The 16,161-nt window shown below is 55.7% G+C and overlaps 1 protein-coding gene across 4 annotated transcripts in view; it reads left to right on the top strand.

Annotated features, from left to right (window-relative positions):
- The first annotated feature begins 2,376 nt into the window (after positions 1-2,376).
- The window catches only part of NTNG2 (netrin G2), a 67,186-nt gene continuing 53,401 nt past the window's right edge, over positions 2,377-16,161 (top strand). The window contains exons 1-3 of one of the 4 annotated variants that reach the window (XM_027616986.2): positions 2,377-2,532; positions 6,319-6,449; positions 6,688-7,383. In XM_027616986.2, the coding sequence (XP_027472787.2) occupies positions 7,171-7,383 (213 nt within the window). In that variant the 5' untranslated portion in view covers positions 2,377-2,532; positions 6,319-6,449; positions 6,688-7,170. The remainder of the gene's footprint in view (positions 2,533-6,318; positions 6,450-6,687; positions 7,384-16,161) is intronic. The other 3 variants (XM_027616987.2, XM_027616988.2, XM_027616989.1) reach the window with 3 other exon arrangements.

Here is a 16,161-nt window from a genome sequence, read left to right as displayed (position 1 = left end):
CACTTAAACCATAACAAGAGGATGCGTCCCAGGCCCCTCCACTGTATTTAGATGAACCACAAATTCGAATCATCTTCCTCCACGTCTTGTTGGCTGTTCCCCACAGCCTCTAGTGTCGGCGATGATGGAGGAGTAGGGTGTTTCCAGGGAATTGATGACCCCTCCTGGGGGCGACAGCAGGCTGAGGACCAACCTGGGTCATCACTCACTGTGCCTACACAGAAGCCCCATACTGTGCCTTTCACTGCTGCCTGCAGGCCTGGTGCCTAAAAGCCAAATGCTGAGATCTGTCCTCCACCTCTGAGGAGCTGCCTCCTGCTAGATGCTTTGAGGCCAGGGAGCAGGTGACCCGGGTTGGCATGGATCTGCTCCCCTAGACATCTTTGTGGGGTGAGCCCCTCTCCAGCGAGAGGGATCTGAGAGTGGGTATAGGAGGAGGCACTCGAAGGCCTTGTTCTGAACCCTCTGTGGAAAAGGAAAGATTCACATCTCACAAATGGGTAAACTGAGGCCCCGAAGCAATCTGTGCTGTGCCCCAAGTTAACCAGTAAGCCAGGCAGTGACAGAGTACCACCTGGGAGCCAGAGAGCCCTGCCTCCCAGGCCAGAGTCTCCCTTAGCTGTGTGACCTTGGGCAGCTACTGACCATCTCTAAGCTTCATCTATAACTTGGGACTTTGCTAACAGGAGTTAAGTCATGCGTCCATTGGGAAGAATCAGCGGCTGATGCACATAAACCAGTTTGCATGAAGCCTGGCATAAAACAGGTGTTCAATAAATGTTAAATTATTGTTACTGTTATTATTATTAAAGCAGATGACAGTCTCTAATTCTGCATCGTCTGCCTGCTTTGTGACAATAGCCGAAATGGTTTTCAGCAGTAAGGGCCCCCTCTTCAAGCCAAGGGGGGAACCAACAGCAGGAAAGGGTCAAGGTGGAGGTAAGTGGAGGCAGAGGGGTGGGGCCCTGAGGTGACCCATCCTGCTCCTGTTCCTGACACCCTCTGTGACCTTGGACCAGTCCGTCTCCCTCTCTGCCCTCGGGCTCTTTGTTCTCGATGCATCCAAATCGCAGGGCTGGCTGCCTGAGCACTGCAGTGAGAACCCACCCTGGAGGAGGCCAGGAGCACCTGAAATCCACATGTCCCCCCTGGAAGATGGAGGAAGCTCTCTGCACAGCCCTGGGAGACAGCACCGCAGGAAACCTCCAGGCGGGTTCAAGAGCCCAGGGCTGCCCAGTGTTGCCAACTCCTTGGCCTCTGCCCAGACCCCCTGCAGGAGTCCTCCCCGCTCCCCTCCTATGCTTGCCAGGAGTGAGGCCCCTCCTGCCCCCCTACTCTGCACTCCCTCCGGAGCTGGCTTGGCTTCATCAAAAGCAGGGCCCATCAGGGTGGAGGCGGCGATGTGTCAGCTGGTATTCAGGCTCTGGTTGTGCGCTCAGATCGCTCCCCCTCCCCATCTCCCCAAATCCACCCACCCACCCTTTTACCCACTGCTTGGGGCCTTCTGGGTGGCAGCACTTCACAGAGGGAGTCAGAGCGGCAGGCTTGAGCCCTTGGCTGTTGGGGGTGGGTGGACTGACTCATTTGGCCCCCTCCCTGGTGCCGATGGGGCAGCCCCCACACCCCTGGGCCCTGGCACCCCGTCAGGCCCCAGGGTTTTGGAAAAGGAAGCTGCAGCCCCGCGGCGCCTGACCCGTGCCGGCTGAGGATGCGCTCTGCGCGCACCGACCCGCCGGCCCCCGAGCCGGGAGGAGATGTTTAGGCAGCGACCCCCCAGAGCAGGCTCGCTCCCGCGGCCGCCTGCTGGGGCCACCCTGGCCGCGGGCCCGCCAGGACGCCCCTGCTGGCGGCGCCCCTCCCCGGGCCGTGGCGCGTCCCCCGAGTCTCGCAGTATTTCCTTCCTGCACCTTTAAGAAGACCGTTGCTCCGTGGTGGGATGGTGTGTTAAAGCCACACAGAGGAAGTTACGCAGCCCGGATCAGACCGAGAGATAAAAGCCCCGATGGTGATCGTGAGAGATGGCAAGAGGATTTAGCCTCGGCATTAACTTGGAGCGGAGTGCAGGGGGGCGGTGAAGCGCCCCGCCATCTGGCCCGCGCCGCGCCTGGGGGGATGCCCCGGCGCCCCGACGAGCAGCCGCGAAGCCCACCCGGGCGGGGGGCTGCCCGGTGCCCGCGCACCGGTCCTCTCCGAGCCGCCCAGGGGGCCCAAAAAGTTTGCACTTGTTAGAGGCGACCTCCCGCTCGGCCCGGGGCGGGCGATGCGGGCGGCGCGGGCGGCCCCCTCCCCCGGCCCGCGTCGCCGGGACGGCTGCGGGCGGCCCCCCCGGGGGCCGGAGGGCTCCCCAACCCCGATCTGACGGCCGCGGCGGCGGCGGCCACAGCGGCAGCGGGAGCGGCGCGGCGAGGAGCCGCGGCTCGCAGCCCTCCGGCCGGCGCCCCCACCCAGCGCCGGCCAGGGCAGGCGGAGTGCCCGCGGGCGGCGGTCCTCGGCCTCCCGGGTCTGCGCTCCGGGAAGCTGCTCCGAGCCGGGGTAAGGCGGGCGGGGAGAGCCGGCGGGCGCGCGGGGGGGAGAGCGGCTGCAGCTGTGCCAGCCTGGTTTCATTTTTAAAGGGCTTCGGTGACCATGCAAGCTTCCCCGGGGCCCGGGAGCCACTTAAAGCGGCCCAGCAAAGGCTCGGATGCAAAAGTTATTTGGTAGCTGCTGTTACTAGCGGAGGGCTGGAGTCGCCCGAGAGGGGTGTGTGAGTGTGCATTTGTGGGAGCATCTTAAAGGAAAAGCTTGTCTTTCCGGCTGGCTTTTTCCTACCAGGGTCTTTTTCCATCGTGTGTGTGAGCGCGCGCGTGTGTGTGTGTGCGCGCGCGCGCGCTCGTGTGTGTGTGTGTGTGTGTGTGTGTGTGTGTGTGTGTGTGTGTGTGTGTGTGTGGTGGGGATAGATGTTGCAAGAATGCGTGCCTGTGTTTGTGAAAAGAAAATTAACCCTTCTCTCGCGCTACTCCTCCACCCCAATTTAATCGCCACCATCGACAGCCACCCCCCGCCCCCTCTCTTCCTCGCATCCCATTCTCATCTCTCCGGAAACTGGGTCTGTGTGAGTTGCACAGAGAAACTCTTGGCCAGCCAGGCTGGAAACTTCTTTCCGTGCGGTGGAGGGGTGGGCTAATGGGGGAGGGCGATGAGCAGGGACCGGCTTGGGGACGTGTGGAGTGGAACCTGGAACAGGGCGGCGCGCAGACTGGGGGAGCGCAGGCAGCGGGAAGGCGGGAAGAGAACCGTGGGCTCGCGGGGTCCGCCCGCTCCGAGTAAGTTCCCCGCCCGGGCGGGGGGCGGCGGAGGCCGGGGCGCTGCTGGAAAGCGGCGCCGGGAAAAAGAAGGCAACTAATTCCCGGGCGCTTTGCTCGGTGTCTTCTAATTGAGGGAGGCGGTGCCAACGGAGGGGGCATCCTCGGTGCCGGAGGGGCCTTTATTAAAGGAGTGCTTATTAATTGCTGCCGGGCCTTGCACTCAACTTGGGAAAGACAAAACGCAACTGCGGAACTGGGGGGGCACGCCCGTGTGCGATGCACGCCCCTGTGCAGCCCACCCAAAGCTCGAACTCCACCCCGACCCCTCGGCCCAGCCAGGACCGACCCCCCATCCCCCGCGCCCAGCCGAGGCCTCCTTCTTGCGCCCCACCCCCCAGCCCTCAACTTTTCGGGGCTCCCCGGCAGCCAAGAGGCCGTGGGGGACGCCGGGAGCTGAGAGGGCTGCTGTTCCAGGGCTGGGGGGCACCCGGGTCGCGGGTAGCTAAGCCAGCGGTGCCCGGAGCACCCCCGGGGACCCGGCCCGGGGTGGAGGGCGGGAAGGTGACCGGCCCAGCGGGCTCCCCTTTCCTTCCTAGCCCTCGGGCACTACCCCCTTGAAGGCAGATCTCACTCAGCCCGGCTGCCCCCGATGGGAAGGGAGAGGGAACCGCGGGTGGGCAGCCCCGGGTACCCCTCCTCCAGTGCCCTCCAGGGGCCCCGCGCCCACAGCGCCAAGTTTCCCACGAGGCGAGGGCGCAGCCGGCAACTCCGGGAGGAGCCTCCTCCGAGCCCAGCCAGCTCCGAGAGGCGCTAATTCAATAAGACAGAGAAATCGGAGTTCAGAAATCCTGGTAAAATCTAATTTTCGGGTTTTAATACCCTGGCTATCAGCCCCCACCTCGGTTCCTGAGGACTCAAAAGAAATAAAGCGCATTGATTCTATTTGTTTCTGGGAGCTGCAGTTTCTTAATAATATCAGGTGAAGATTTATTTTCCAAGGAGAAAACGATCCACCGGGATACAACCTCTTACTCTGAAATTTCCCTGGCTGGCTTCTCACTCCCGGCTTTCCGCCTCGTTATTCCGGACACTCTTGCTTCTCTCCTCCCTCCTTGTTTGTGTGTGTGAGTGAGTGTGTGTGTGTGTGTGTGTGTGTGTGTGTGTGTGTTGTTTTTTTGTTTTTCTTTTTGGCAGAAGCCGACTGTAATATTCCCTTGCTGAGCTCACAATTCTCCCTATAATACCAGCAACGCCCCGTTGATTGACTAGTTGTAAACACATTTGTTACCCCGCCCCCAGCAGATTGGGTTGTTCTTGGCTACCCCCCAACACCCCATTTTCCAGGGAATGGGCGGCATTTAAACCAAAAGAACTGCAAAGATCTTCGAGTTGCTCCGCACTTGGCTCTCCGTGGTCTCCCGGCCTCCCGGCCTCGCTGCCTCCCCGCGCCCGTGAGTCGGACAGCGCGGTCCAACCCCCCACCCCCACCCCACCCCGGAGCAGCCGCTGGTCCTGCAGATGAAGGAAGCCCACAGCCAGCGCCCGGGTGTCGCCTCCCGTCAGGAGCTCCCTACCTGTTAGTGAACAGTTGGGAGTCCTCGGCTGGAAGAATTAATTAGGGACCTGCTGTTTTCTGGGCAGCTCGAAGCTTGGGTAAAGGCATCCAAACCTTTGCCGGCCGCGCTATTTTATTTTTACTACATTTTCTCAGGTTGTAAAAATAGTCGCCAGGCGGGTTCTTTCTGAGAGTTTCTAGAAAGGAGCCCATTCAAGGCCAGGCAGGTTCTATAACAGGTTTCTCTTTAAACAGCCAGAGGTGAGCAGTGAAAATGTGGTCCCCCCTCGGCTCCTCATTCATCTCCATCAAGAGCCCTTCAGCCAGAGAAAGGGGGCAGGGGTGGCATTAATGCAGATTTATGATTCCTTCCCCCCCCCCCACTGACCAGGAGCATGGGGCACTGGCTGGGGGCTTCTTCGGGCAGCCCAGGTGAGGGGCCAGCCCCCTCTGGACAATGTCCACTTCCCTGGTTTGTCATTTTTGGCAGCAGTGTGTTTGTGTCTGGGGGGAGAATGGGTTTCATGGAAACGTGATTAACTCTTCAGGGACTCATCCGTGTACAATGTGGCCCAAGAAGGTGTCAGGTGAGAATCATGCTGAGGTTAGCAGCAATGCCGAAGCAGTTTGGGGATTAAGAGGCAATAATCATAGGTATAATAATCAGAATAATTAATAACGCGGGTGCTTCTTCTGTGACTCATTGCATAACCTTTGCCCTATTGGCTAGTATTTTTGGCCAGGATCCCACACTGGCCGCACTCAGATTCTCCTGGTGAGGTATCCAGTGTCTGGGAACACACCACATTACTGGAGTCATGTTTTCTGCAAAGTAACATTTGTCTCAGTTATAGCTATTTGGGCTCTTAAATAATTATCAGTAGCTTAAAATAGTAAAGCAATAATCATAATAGGGACTCATTTATAGACACACCCTCCAAAGATGATTGCAAAATTTTGGCCTTGATCAGAAAAATCTAATATGACAAACCATCGTCACTCCTGCGGAAGTCCTCACTGTCCCTAGTTTCTTAGCGTTGAAAATTAAATTGACCATTGCAGAATTTGGGGAGAGATTTATCAGCACCCGGTTCTTACTTGTTGGCCCCCACTCGGATCTGTACCTGTCTGTACAGGCTCGTCGGCTCCTATGGTGAGAGCTTTGGCATTTTGACTTTTTGGTCACGGTATTTAAAGCCACCGCTCAATCTTGACCCCTGAGCATGTCCTGGGAAGTCGGTGACCCCAAGCAGGGGCACTTCTGCTGCCCTAACACCCCCAGAAAAGAGGGGGAGAAAAGCAAGTCACCTTTTAAATAATGTGCCCAATCTCCAAATGTGCAACTCTGATATTAATAAAAATAACCCAGTTTTCTCGGGAGACCTTGCTAATGCAGCCTCATCTTTTGCACATTTTGCCAGAGAGCTTTTGTTCTTATACATCTTTATCGTCCCCCCTTCTCTTTTTAATTTGTTGCAGGTGTTGTTGCTAATGAGCTCTCTCTCCTCCCCTCTTACAATGAAAGACAAGCCAGCCCCGGGGTACCTGGATGGATTGAGAGCCGAAGTGTCAGAAACTTCATAATAAGTTGCCGATGGCTACCAGCCAAGGTCAGCTGGCCCCCATTAGTGCCTGTCCCCACAAAGCAGAGCCAAATAAGCTTCTCCCCAGTTAAAAACCTCAGTCGCTTTTTTATGTTGCAGTCCAGCCACACAATTGTTGTCACTTTAAGCCCACATGAAAAGAAATCTCTTTTATTGGTCTGAGATGCCAGCCCAGTCCCATAGAGGGAACATGTTTCCAGCTAACACGTACACCTCCTGATTTTATTTTATCTTTACAATGCAGGCTGGAGGGTTGTTTTGCAGTTGTGTTGAGCACATCACACATTCAGGGCCCTTTAAAGACCTGGATTGATTGGAAGGACAAAAATTAAAAGCAATCTGATCCGGCCTCATGCCAGATCCCTGAGGATTTGCTCCCTATCCCATTTCCATCCACTGTCACAATTTGAGAGCCTGCCTGATTTGATCAGATTCACCTCTGGGAGAGGTGCAATGCCAAGGTTAGGAGGACATGAAGTTATGGGCAACTTTTTGATCTGCCCATCAGCAGTCTGAGAAACGCTGGCTCTGAGTTTTCCAAGTCAGCCTTTGGGAAGAAACAAGTTCCTCGCTCTTTGCAACCCGGCCGTGTTCGAGTCCCTGGGACATCCAGCCACTGTTGCCTGGTAGATGTGGCACTTTCCATGCTGAGGCCGAGAGTCCCGCCTGACCCCGTTGCTGCCTCTCCAGGGCCTCTCCGGGCCACGCCCCTGCGGACTGCGCAGCCATGCTGCACCTGCTTGCACTTTTCCTGCACTGCCTCCCACTGGCCTCTGGGGACTACGACATCTGCAAATCCTGGGTGACCACGGATGAGGGCCCCACCTGGGAGTTCTACGCCTGCCAGCCCAAGGTGATGCGGCTGAAGGACTACGTCAAGGTGAAGGTGGAGCCCTCAGGCATCACGTGCGGAGACCCCCCTGAGAGATTCTGCTCCCATGTAAGTCAACACCCCCCTCACTGCTGTTCTGTTTGCTCAGGCCAAGGGGGAGGGGGTCTGGGACACACTCTGGTGATGGCTGAGCAGAATGGGAGGACCAGATGCAAGGTTGACTTTCCCGCATCTCAGATTGGGAGCAGATGGCTGTCCCACCTTGGAGCAGTGCCAAAGCAAAGGCCACCCCCAGGGCTCTGCGGTCATGTGGCGTCATTCTCTGGGATGGGTACCTTCTTGACCAGCTGACCACCAGATCGTTTTCTCTTGGGAAGACCATGGTAGTGATAGTTCCTGGGCCGGCTGGCGCAGACAGGCCCCGCCTCTGTAGTCAGGAAGTCAGCATCCTGGGCGAGGGAGCAGGGCACTCTCTGCAATGTTGCACTCTGTTCATCCCTTCTGTGGGACCACGTCCTATCCCACCTGATCCAATCCAGCAGACGGTTTTGCCACGTCAGCGTATGCCATGCACCAACCTGGAACTCTGCGGGGGAAGGTTTGATGGATGTGCAGGGGGGGATTCATAAGGGTGGAAGGAGAGAGTCAGACCAGAATGGATGGTGTGGCTGGCTCTCTTTTCAACCCCACCCCTATGTGCAGTGACTACAGCCACTGGCTAAGTCAGGGGGATGGCGGCTGCTCAGGGGTTGTCACTTGAGCCCTTAATTAGAGAAGGATGGGGTCTTAGAGCCATGGACTACTTCAGTAGTCAGTGTTACCAACAACAACAGTGGTCATAATAGCCAGGACCATTCACGGGAGCCCCTTGCATGTGGGCTAAGAGCTTGCTATGCAAGTCCCCCGTCAGCTCAGCCAGGCTGATTCTCTGGTGTATAAAGGAGTTTGGGGGGTGGGCTCTGAACCAGTGGCAGCTTGGGGCCTCTATTCCACCGTCTGTAAAATGGGCATTATAGGGGCAAGTGAGCTGATTCACACATGTAAAATGCGGAGTAGGGCCTGACACATAGCAAGTGCCCCATAGATGGTAGCTCTTGTCATTCTTGTTGTACAGATGGAGAAACTGAGGCTCAAAGTCCCACCAGGAAGTGGTAAAGCTGTGATTCAAGTGTCTGGCTCCAAAGTCACTGAGCTAAGCTGCCTGCCGAGAGAGGCCTTCCCACTTGGCAGTGCCTTTGACCCCCCACCCCCACGCCTGTGCCCGGCAGGAGGCTGGGCTGAGCAGCCAGGCTGCAGGAGCTGATGGGAGGGGCTCATTGTCATCTTTGGGGTAGCTGCTGTCTCCATGTGTCCTTGAGGGAACCTCCGGGTCTCTGGGCTTATGACTGGACTGAGCAGGTATCCCCATGGGGCTCCTGAGGACACCTCAGGCCCATGGGGAGCTGCATTCCTATCACAGAGCAGTCAGCCTGGGAAGGTAGCTTCCCGCTTGGACAGTCAGCAGTCAGTCGTGAGGCTGTCACTGTGGATGGTGGCTGGGCCGAGAGAGCCAGCTGGGGAGGGAGGGAGGGAGGGAAGAAGGCAACACAGGGCTGGGAGAGGGGGGTTGCTGGATAGCTCCTGGGGACCACTGCACTGGGGATCCCAGGGCCTCACTGGCTCAGGGATGAGCAAGGGGGTTAGCTCCTGAAGGTCAGGGGCAAGGCCAGGCTGGGGGGGGGGGAGTGGAGCCCAGGTCTGAGCCTGAACATTAGGCTGGCAACCCAGCCCAGCTCATGCAAAGATTTCTCTACACATTCCCTGAACCATCAACTTCTGCCTCTCATATTAGAGTCTTGACTGTATTCCTTCTCTTAAATATTAATCATTGCCTTAATGTACTGGGGGGGAAGGGTGTGGGACAGGGCAGCTAAATCATAATTCATTGGACCAGCTTCTGGTCAAGGTCTTGAGGGGTGGCGATGGTCATCAGATGCAAGTCTGAGGCCCTCTCCTGGCCAAAGCTGGCTCAGGATGCCCTTAGCTCTGGACCTCTGCCCTGCCCCCACCCACTCTCACAGGGAGGACCCAGGGCAGCTGCCAGGGTGGGGTGGTCACCACCCCCCAATCCTAAGGCTGCCCCACCTGCCCAGGTAGGTGTCATTGAGCACTGGGGTCTGGGAGGAGCTGGGACCCCTTCTCTCCTGGGAAGACAGGAGAAGAGTAGCGTCTTCAACATCTCCCGCATAGGTGTGTCCTCAGTGTCTCCACACCTGTCTGATGGACTTAAATATTTCATTACAGGCTGCCATCCCGCTCTGCCTTTGATTACAAATGTGCGGCCAACAAGAATGGGGACTGTGCCTGGCAGGCGGAGGGGGGGGCTGGCTTCTGCAGGGAGCGGGGGGGGGGGGGTCACATCCAGATAGATTCAAACCCCCGCGCAGGCTCCCCTGAGCAGGTCCTGTGTGGGCCTCATTTAATCATCTCTAGGATGCTCTGAGGTGGGCAGTGTTCTAATCCTGTTTTAGGGATTAGACGGGGTTGCCTAAATCCTGCCAAGGTCACTCAGTTTCAAAGGCAGTTGAGGGGGGGCGGGCAACTGATCTTCAGCCAGAGCCTGTGCTTACTCACCAGGCGGCTCGGCCTCCCCTCTCTGAGCTTCAGTCCCCTCCCCTGTAAAGGATAATACTGTATGCGGGGCAAAGGGCGGGCCAGGGGGAGCGACCTGGCACACAGTAGGTGCTCAATGTGCAGTGGGTGTTATGAGCTTATTATTATTGTTAGAACGCCCTCAGCCGTGGCCCTGGCTTTTCTTCTTTGCCTCCGTCCAGCCTGGAGGACGCCACGCCCTGTATTTCTCGTCTCTGGGCAGCAGGCCTACCGTTGGTTGGTCCGGGAGCTCGGACTCCTGCAGGCATGGTCGGCGGTGTGAACCACCAGGGGGCGCCCTAATGGTAGCCAGCCACCCACTGACCTGTTAGCTGGGCCAGTGCCCAGTGGGTCCCTGTGGCGACTGCTGGACCTGTCCCCACATCCAGCCAACGGGAGTGTGAGCCCTGGAGCACCCCCAGGGTGCAAGGGGGGCCACGAAGCAGCCACCATTTTCGGGGTTCAGGGTGCAGACCCTCCCTCCCGCCAGGCTTCCCCGTCCTTCCACAAGGCCACCTGAGAACTGAATTGTAAATTCCAGCCTGGCGAGGAAGGGGAGGGAGGAGAAGACCAAGATAAATGAATAAATAAAAACCTATCGGCTCTAAATGCACAATGAGAATTAATAGGGATGAGCTCTCCACCAAGGATCCGAGGGCAAGGGCAAAATTTCAATGAGGACTGCAGGAAAGGACAGGCAGCCCTCCACCCTCCATTCCGGGCCACGCTGCAGGGCCCAGGGGGGCGGGGGAGGTGGTACCCACAGAGGCTTCTCAACCCCTGGGCTGTTGGGTGTGGGGAGCAGCCCCACAGTGCCCCAAAACACTCTCCTTGTGCCTCTGGAGACAAAAGCTAACCCTTGAGTCTCAGGAGAGGGATGGTGAGGAAGGGGGATGGTGGGGAAGAGAGAGGGGTCGGGGTGCTGGCCACAGACCAGGCAGGTAGTGTTTAAAGTGATCCGACAGGTCCCCCCTTGCTATGGAAAGTGTAGTCCTTGGACTCACCTTGTTAAAAATGCAGAATCCCAGGCCCAGCCCCAGACTGCTGAGTCAGAAACTGCATTTTAACAAGCGATCCAGGCGATTCAGAGGCATGCAGGGTAGGGTCTGAGAAACAGCTGCCCTATTTAATTGCTTGGTGGTGGGTGTAGCCCGTGACTGATGATCCCGGGGGATCTTTGTGGGTTACGTGGTGAGTCCCTGTGGAAGGAGATGGTGAGGAGCAGGAGGCCTGGGAGTGAGGGGTGGCGCTGGGAGCTGACGTCCCTGAGACCCTCTGGAAGCTTCCACAGAGAGGCTGTGGGTATCCTCTCTAGAAAACACAGACCTGGGGTCTGAGGACCCAAGCCCCCATCTCAGCTCTGCCATTCTCAAGCGGGGTGATCTGGGGCAAGTCCTTTAGATTCTCTGAACCTCAGGTTCCTCATCTGTAACGGGGGGGGGGGGGGCAATCGTGGCCACCGTGCCCGCCCCACCAGCTTCCTGAGAGAAGGAAATGCTTCTCTGAGAATATCTAGAAGTGCTTGAAGAGAATGAGTTCTGTTCTAGCGTCAAGCTTTGATATGAGCGTTAATCCAGTCTTGATCCTCTTGATTTTGAAATAGATGGACATTAAACTTTTTATCCAAGGAGACTTTACATGCACAGGAGCCTTGGTCTTGGGCTTGACAGGGAAATCAAGAAAAGGCCGTGAAGGTGTGTCTTTGAGCACCCTTCTTCCTCAGCACCTGCTTTACCTTCTCTGTGTCTCAGTTTACCTAAATGCAGACAGAGCTCATGGCCCTATCTCCCCACCCAAGGGGACGGTTGGGCTGACTGAGACAGACGGCAAGTGGATCCTTGAGTCCGCGAGCCCATCCTCACCGTGACATTGAACACCACATGTAGAATCAAGGTCATAGATGTCCTGCCTCCTGCCTGACCTCAATGTTCACGAAATGTTCCCACCAAGGAGTGCCAAGCTGATGGCCCGCTGGCTCAGGCTTCCTTCCCCCTGTGTTCCTGGCCCCCAAACCCGAAGGGGAGAGCATGCGGCACACCTCTCCCCCGCCCCCTCCTGTCCTCAAGGAGAGAGCATGGCAGATGTTACCGACATACACTACTAACAAGGTGTGGGGAGACAGAGCTGACGTGGTGGGAGCCCCCGAGGGATGCAGGCCCATCACTCCGGCTGACCGTGCGTGCTCCAGCCCGCCACGCTTCTCACCTCCTCGCCCTTGCCTGGGCCGCCTCCTCTACCCGGAATGTCTTCCCTTGCTTCCTTCATTTCCAAGGCTTCCACATTTACCTGGAAAACCCCAGCTCAGTTTTCAAGGTTCAGGTTGGAACCCACCTCCTCCAGGAGGCTCTCCCTGATTCCTTAACCCAGGTGGGTAGAAGGCCCCCATCTGGTCACATCCCTGTCATTGAGCTCACTGACGTTGGCTTGGTGGTTTAGGGCTCAGGTCCTAGGGGCAGAGAGACAGAGGTTAGAACCCCGTGCTGTGTGACCTTTGGCGTGAGGCTTAACCTCTCTGAGCCTTATTTCCTCAAATGGCTGCTATTAATAGGATATGCAATCACGACTGTCATGAGTACAGCGCCTGGCATATGACCAATGCTCATTCATGCGGGCTGTTGTGCTCCTGGTGTTTGCTTTTGCCTTGGACTGTGAGCTCCTCAGACAGTAGGGCTGTCTCATCTTTCCGTCCCCAGCACGTCCCTCTTGGCTCAGTCAGTGCGAGGTAAGTGTTTAATGAACAAATGGTTGGGCCAGTGGAAGGTCGGTGTGATCCGGGAAGACTTCTCAGAGGAGAAGAGATTAGAACTGAATCTTACAGGAAGAACTAGGGTTTCGATCAGGGCAGAGGAAGCACCAAAAGCTCCTGCGTGTTTCCATCGGAGTCCCTGGTTCGTGGGATTTGCGATCGGATAACACCAGGAGGTCTGCACAGCTCTGTCCTTAAGTAGGAAGCGACTTTAGAACCTGAGCTTCACCCAACCCTTAGTTAAGGCAGCTCATTCTGTTGAAACGCCGGAGGCAGGGCCCAGCTCAGGACAAGAATAGTTCCATGCATGACATCTCGTTGCACAGTGAAGTCTCCTTCCTGGGGAGCAGACGAGTGATAGGCCCCGGGCAGTGCTGCTGGGAGGTCAGCGCCCCCACGCGTGAGATCCTTGCCCCTTACTTTTCTTAAGGGAATGGTTTTGGGTCCAGACACCCCATGGAGGGTGGGCACAGTGCAACTGGAGTGCAGTGGGGAGGGGAGAGGGCCCGGAGGGAACAGCTTTCCAAAGGGTGTGAGAAGTTCTAGAACTTTCCAGCGTACACATCCCTGCCTTCCCCAAGCTCATCTTCCTCTTCCATCTCTACACTCTCCAGCCTTGGTTTTTCATATATTTGCATGTTTCTCCTGCATTGCATGTATTATCACCAGCTGCCTCAAACCCCTGTGCGGGGAGGAAGGGGATGGACAGGTGGACAGACAGGCAGACGGGCAGGCTACCCCCGCTGTGGAGGAGAACTTGGGATCCGGGAAGGGGCAAATGCGAGCTGCAGTTATCCCGTCCCTCTGGGCTGTGGGACTTGGGCTAAGTCCCCTGTGCTCCGAGGCTCGATTTTCTCATCTGAACATTGGGATGGCAGCAACCACAGGCTCAGAGGAAGGCTGACAGATGAGGTGAGACAAGCCTCAGAGAGCCCTCAGCGGGGTGCCTGGCACAGAATGAATGTTCCAAAAAAAGGGATTTTCTTTTTCCATCCCAGGATTTAGCTGGAGAGACAAAAGGAGTGACAGTAGAGCATAACAGAAGACAATGCTGTCGACCGGGCACGGAATGGGAGGTAGAGTCCCTGCGTACGGTGGGAGCTCAGCTATGGGGGGCCCGGGTCTGGGGTGAAGGGTCCGAGGCATTCAGAGGAGTGATGGCTCGCTCGGAGGGAACGGCAAGTCCAAGGTCATGGGGTGGGGGTGCGAGGGACATGGGGGAGGAGCACTTGGATGCCGGGGAGGGGACGAGCCACGCGACCTCGTCCTCCCATGTAACCACCCCGCCCCCCCGTAAGCCTGTGGGCGGGGAGTTTACTGTACCATCAGGCAGATGAATAGAGAGACCGAGGCTTCCCTAGGTCCACTCAGGGCTGGAGCTGGGATTCACCCTTCTTCTGTCTGGCTCCTAGTGTTGGGGGGAGGGGGGTCAGGCCAAGGATGTGGTGGTGGGGAGGGCAGGAGGGGAACAGTGGGCAGGCAGAGGCCCGAGGGAGCCCCTGAGCCCAGGGGCCGGAACAGAGCATGGCAGGCTCAAAGGAGCGGGGCCCCTCGCCGCCCGGCCCTGGCCACCCCAGGACCGGGGCCCAGGCTGCAGAGCCCCGTTCCCATCCCATGGCCCCCGTGGCCCAGGTTCCCCGGCCTCGGACCTGGCCAGGGTCCATCTGGCCCACGACGCGCGCGGGGCACCAAGTGCTGAGGAAACTAGGAAGTGGCAGATGATGCAGAAACCGGTTCTGCTCGGCTTCGCTTTGCAGGTTCTGATCTGTTTTTCTTCAGCAGCAGATTTGCTTAAATATATGAAAATGTGTTTCTAATTCCCTGAGCACATACCAACTGCTGGCGGGAGGGGGGGGCAGTGTGTGAGAGCAGAACGAGCACAGGAGGGGAGCGGGGAGGTTCCAGGTTCTGGCAAAGTCTCCTTGCTGCTGGTACACCAGGTCAAGCCCCTTAGCCTCAGTTTCCCCCACTGTGCCAAGATGCGGTGTGCGTAGATTCACCAGCACTCCTGGAGGATGGCCAAGTAGATTCTGGGAGTTTGGAGAAATCTAGGCTAGGGTTCAGCTTTGGTCACAGACAGACAAAATGGGGGATCCCAGCGCAGATAGAGGGGTTCTGAGTGCCGAGCACAGCGCTAGACGTTTTTTTTTCCAAGTCCAAACTCCTAAATTTATCATAGTATTCTCACAAACCAAAATCAAAACAAAGAAAAATAAAGCTGAGCACTAAAAATATAACAGTACATCACATAATTTCCCTCTGGTTTTCTAAATGCTTTTTTTTTAATTGAGATATAATTAATGTATAACACTGTATTGGTTTTAGGGGTACAACATAACAATTTGATATATGTAGATATTACAAAATGATCACCACAATAAACTTAGTTAACATCCATCACCACACCCGGTTAAAGGTTTTTTTTTTTCTTTTGATGAGCCATTTTTAAAAGAATTTAAAAATCTTTTAAAATTGAGGTGAAATTCATATGACATGAAATGAACCATTAACATTTTTTATTGCAATAAAACATATAGACCATAAAATTTGCCTTTTTAACTGTTTTTAAGGATACAGTTTCATAGCATCTAGTACACTCAAAAATGTTGTGTGACCACCACTTCTATGTAGTTTTGAGACATTTTTAATTACCCCAAAAGGAAATCCCCGTCTCCATTAGCTGTCACTCCCCAGGCCCGGGGGACCACTAGTCGGCTTCCTGTCTCTATGGATCTGCCTATCCTGGACGCTTCTTGTAAATGGAATCAAATGATATGTGACTTCTTGTGCCTGGCTTCTTTCACTTAGCAGTACGTTCTCGAGGCTCGTCATGTTGTGGCAGGTGTCAGTATTTCGTTCCATTTTTAAGGCTGAGTAAGATTCCGTTGTATGGATAGACCACATTTTATGCATTCGTGCACCAGTTGATGGACATCTGGGTTGCTTTTACTTTGGGGCCATTATGGATAATACTGCTGTGTCCATTTGTGTACGCTTTTTGTGTGGACATTGCTCTGCGGCATATACCTAGGAGTGGAATTGTTGGGTCGTATCGTAATTCCATATCTAAGTTTTTGAGGAACCGCCAAACTGTCGTTCACATCAGCCGGACCACTTTCCATTCCCACCAGCACGGGACACAGTTCCAATTTCTCCACATCCTCACCAGCACTGCGTATTTCCCATTTTTGTTTTTTATTATTATGGTCAACCTAGTGCGTGTGAAGCGGCATCTCATATGGTTCTGATTTGCCTTTCTCTAGTGACTAATGATGCTGGGCAACCTGGGCTTATTGACCACTTGTGTATCTTCTGCGGAGAAATATGTATTCATGTCTTCTGCCCATTTTTTTTCATGGGGTTGTCTTTTTGTTGTTGATTTGTACATGTCCTTTATGTATGCTAGGGACTAGATCCTTATCAGATAATATGATTTGCAAGTATTTCCCCCACTCGACGGTTAGTCTTTTCACTCTCTTGATTGTGTCCTTTGATGCACATTTTTTTTT

This window comes from Zalophus californianus, chromosome 13 (assembly GCF_009762305.2).
Source record: "Zalophus californianus isolate mZalCal1 chromosome 13, mZalCal1.pri.v2, whole genome shotgun sequence".
NCBI classification, from domain to species: domain Eukaryota; kingdom Metazoa; phylum Chordata; class Mammalia; order Carnivora; family Otariidae; genus Zalophus; species Zalophus californianus.
Note: the sequence above shows the minus strand (reverse complement) of the source record. Positions and strands in the feature narration are given on the sequence as shown.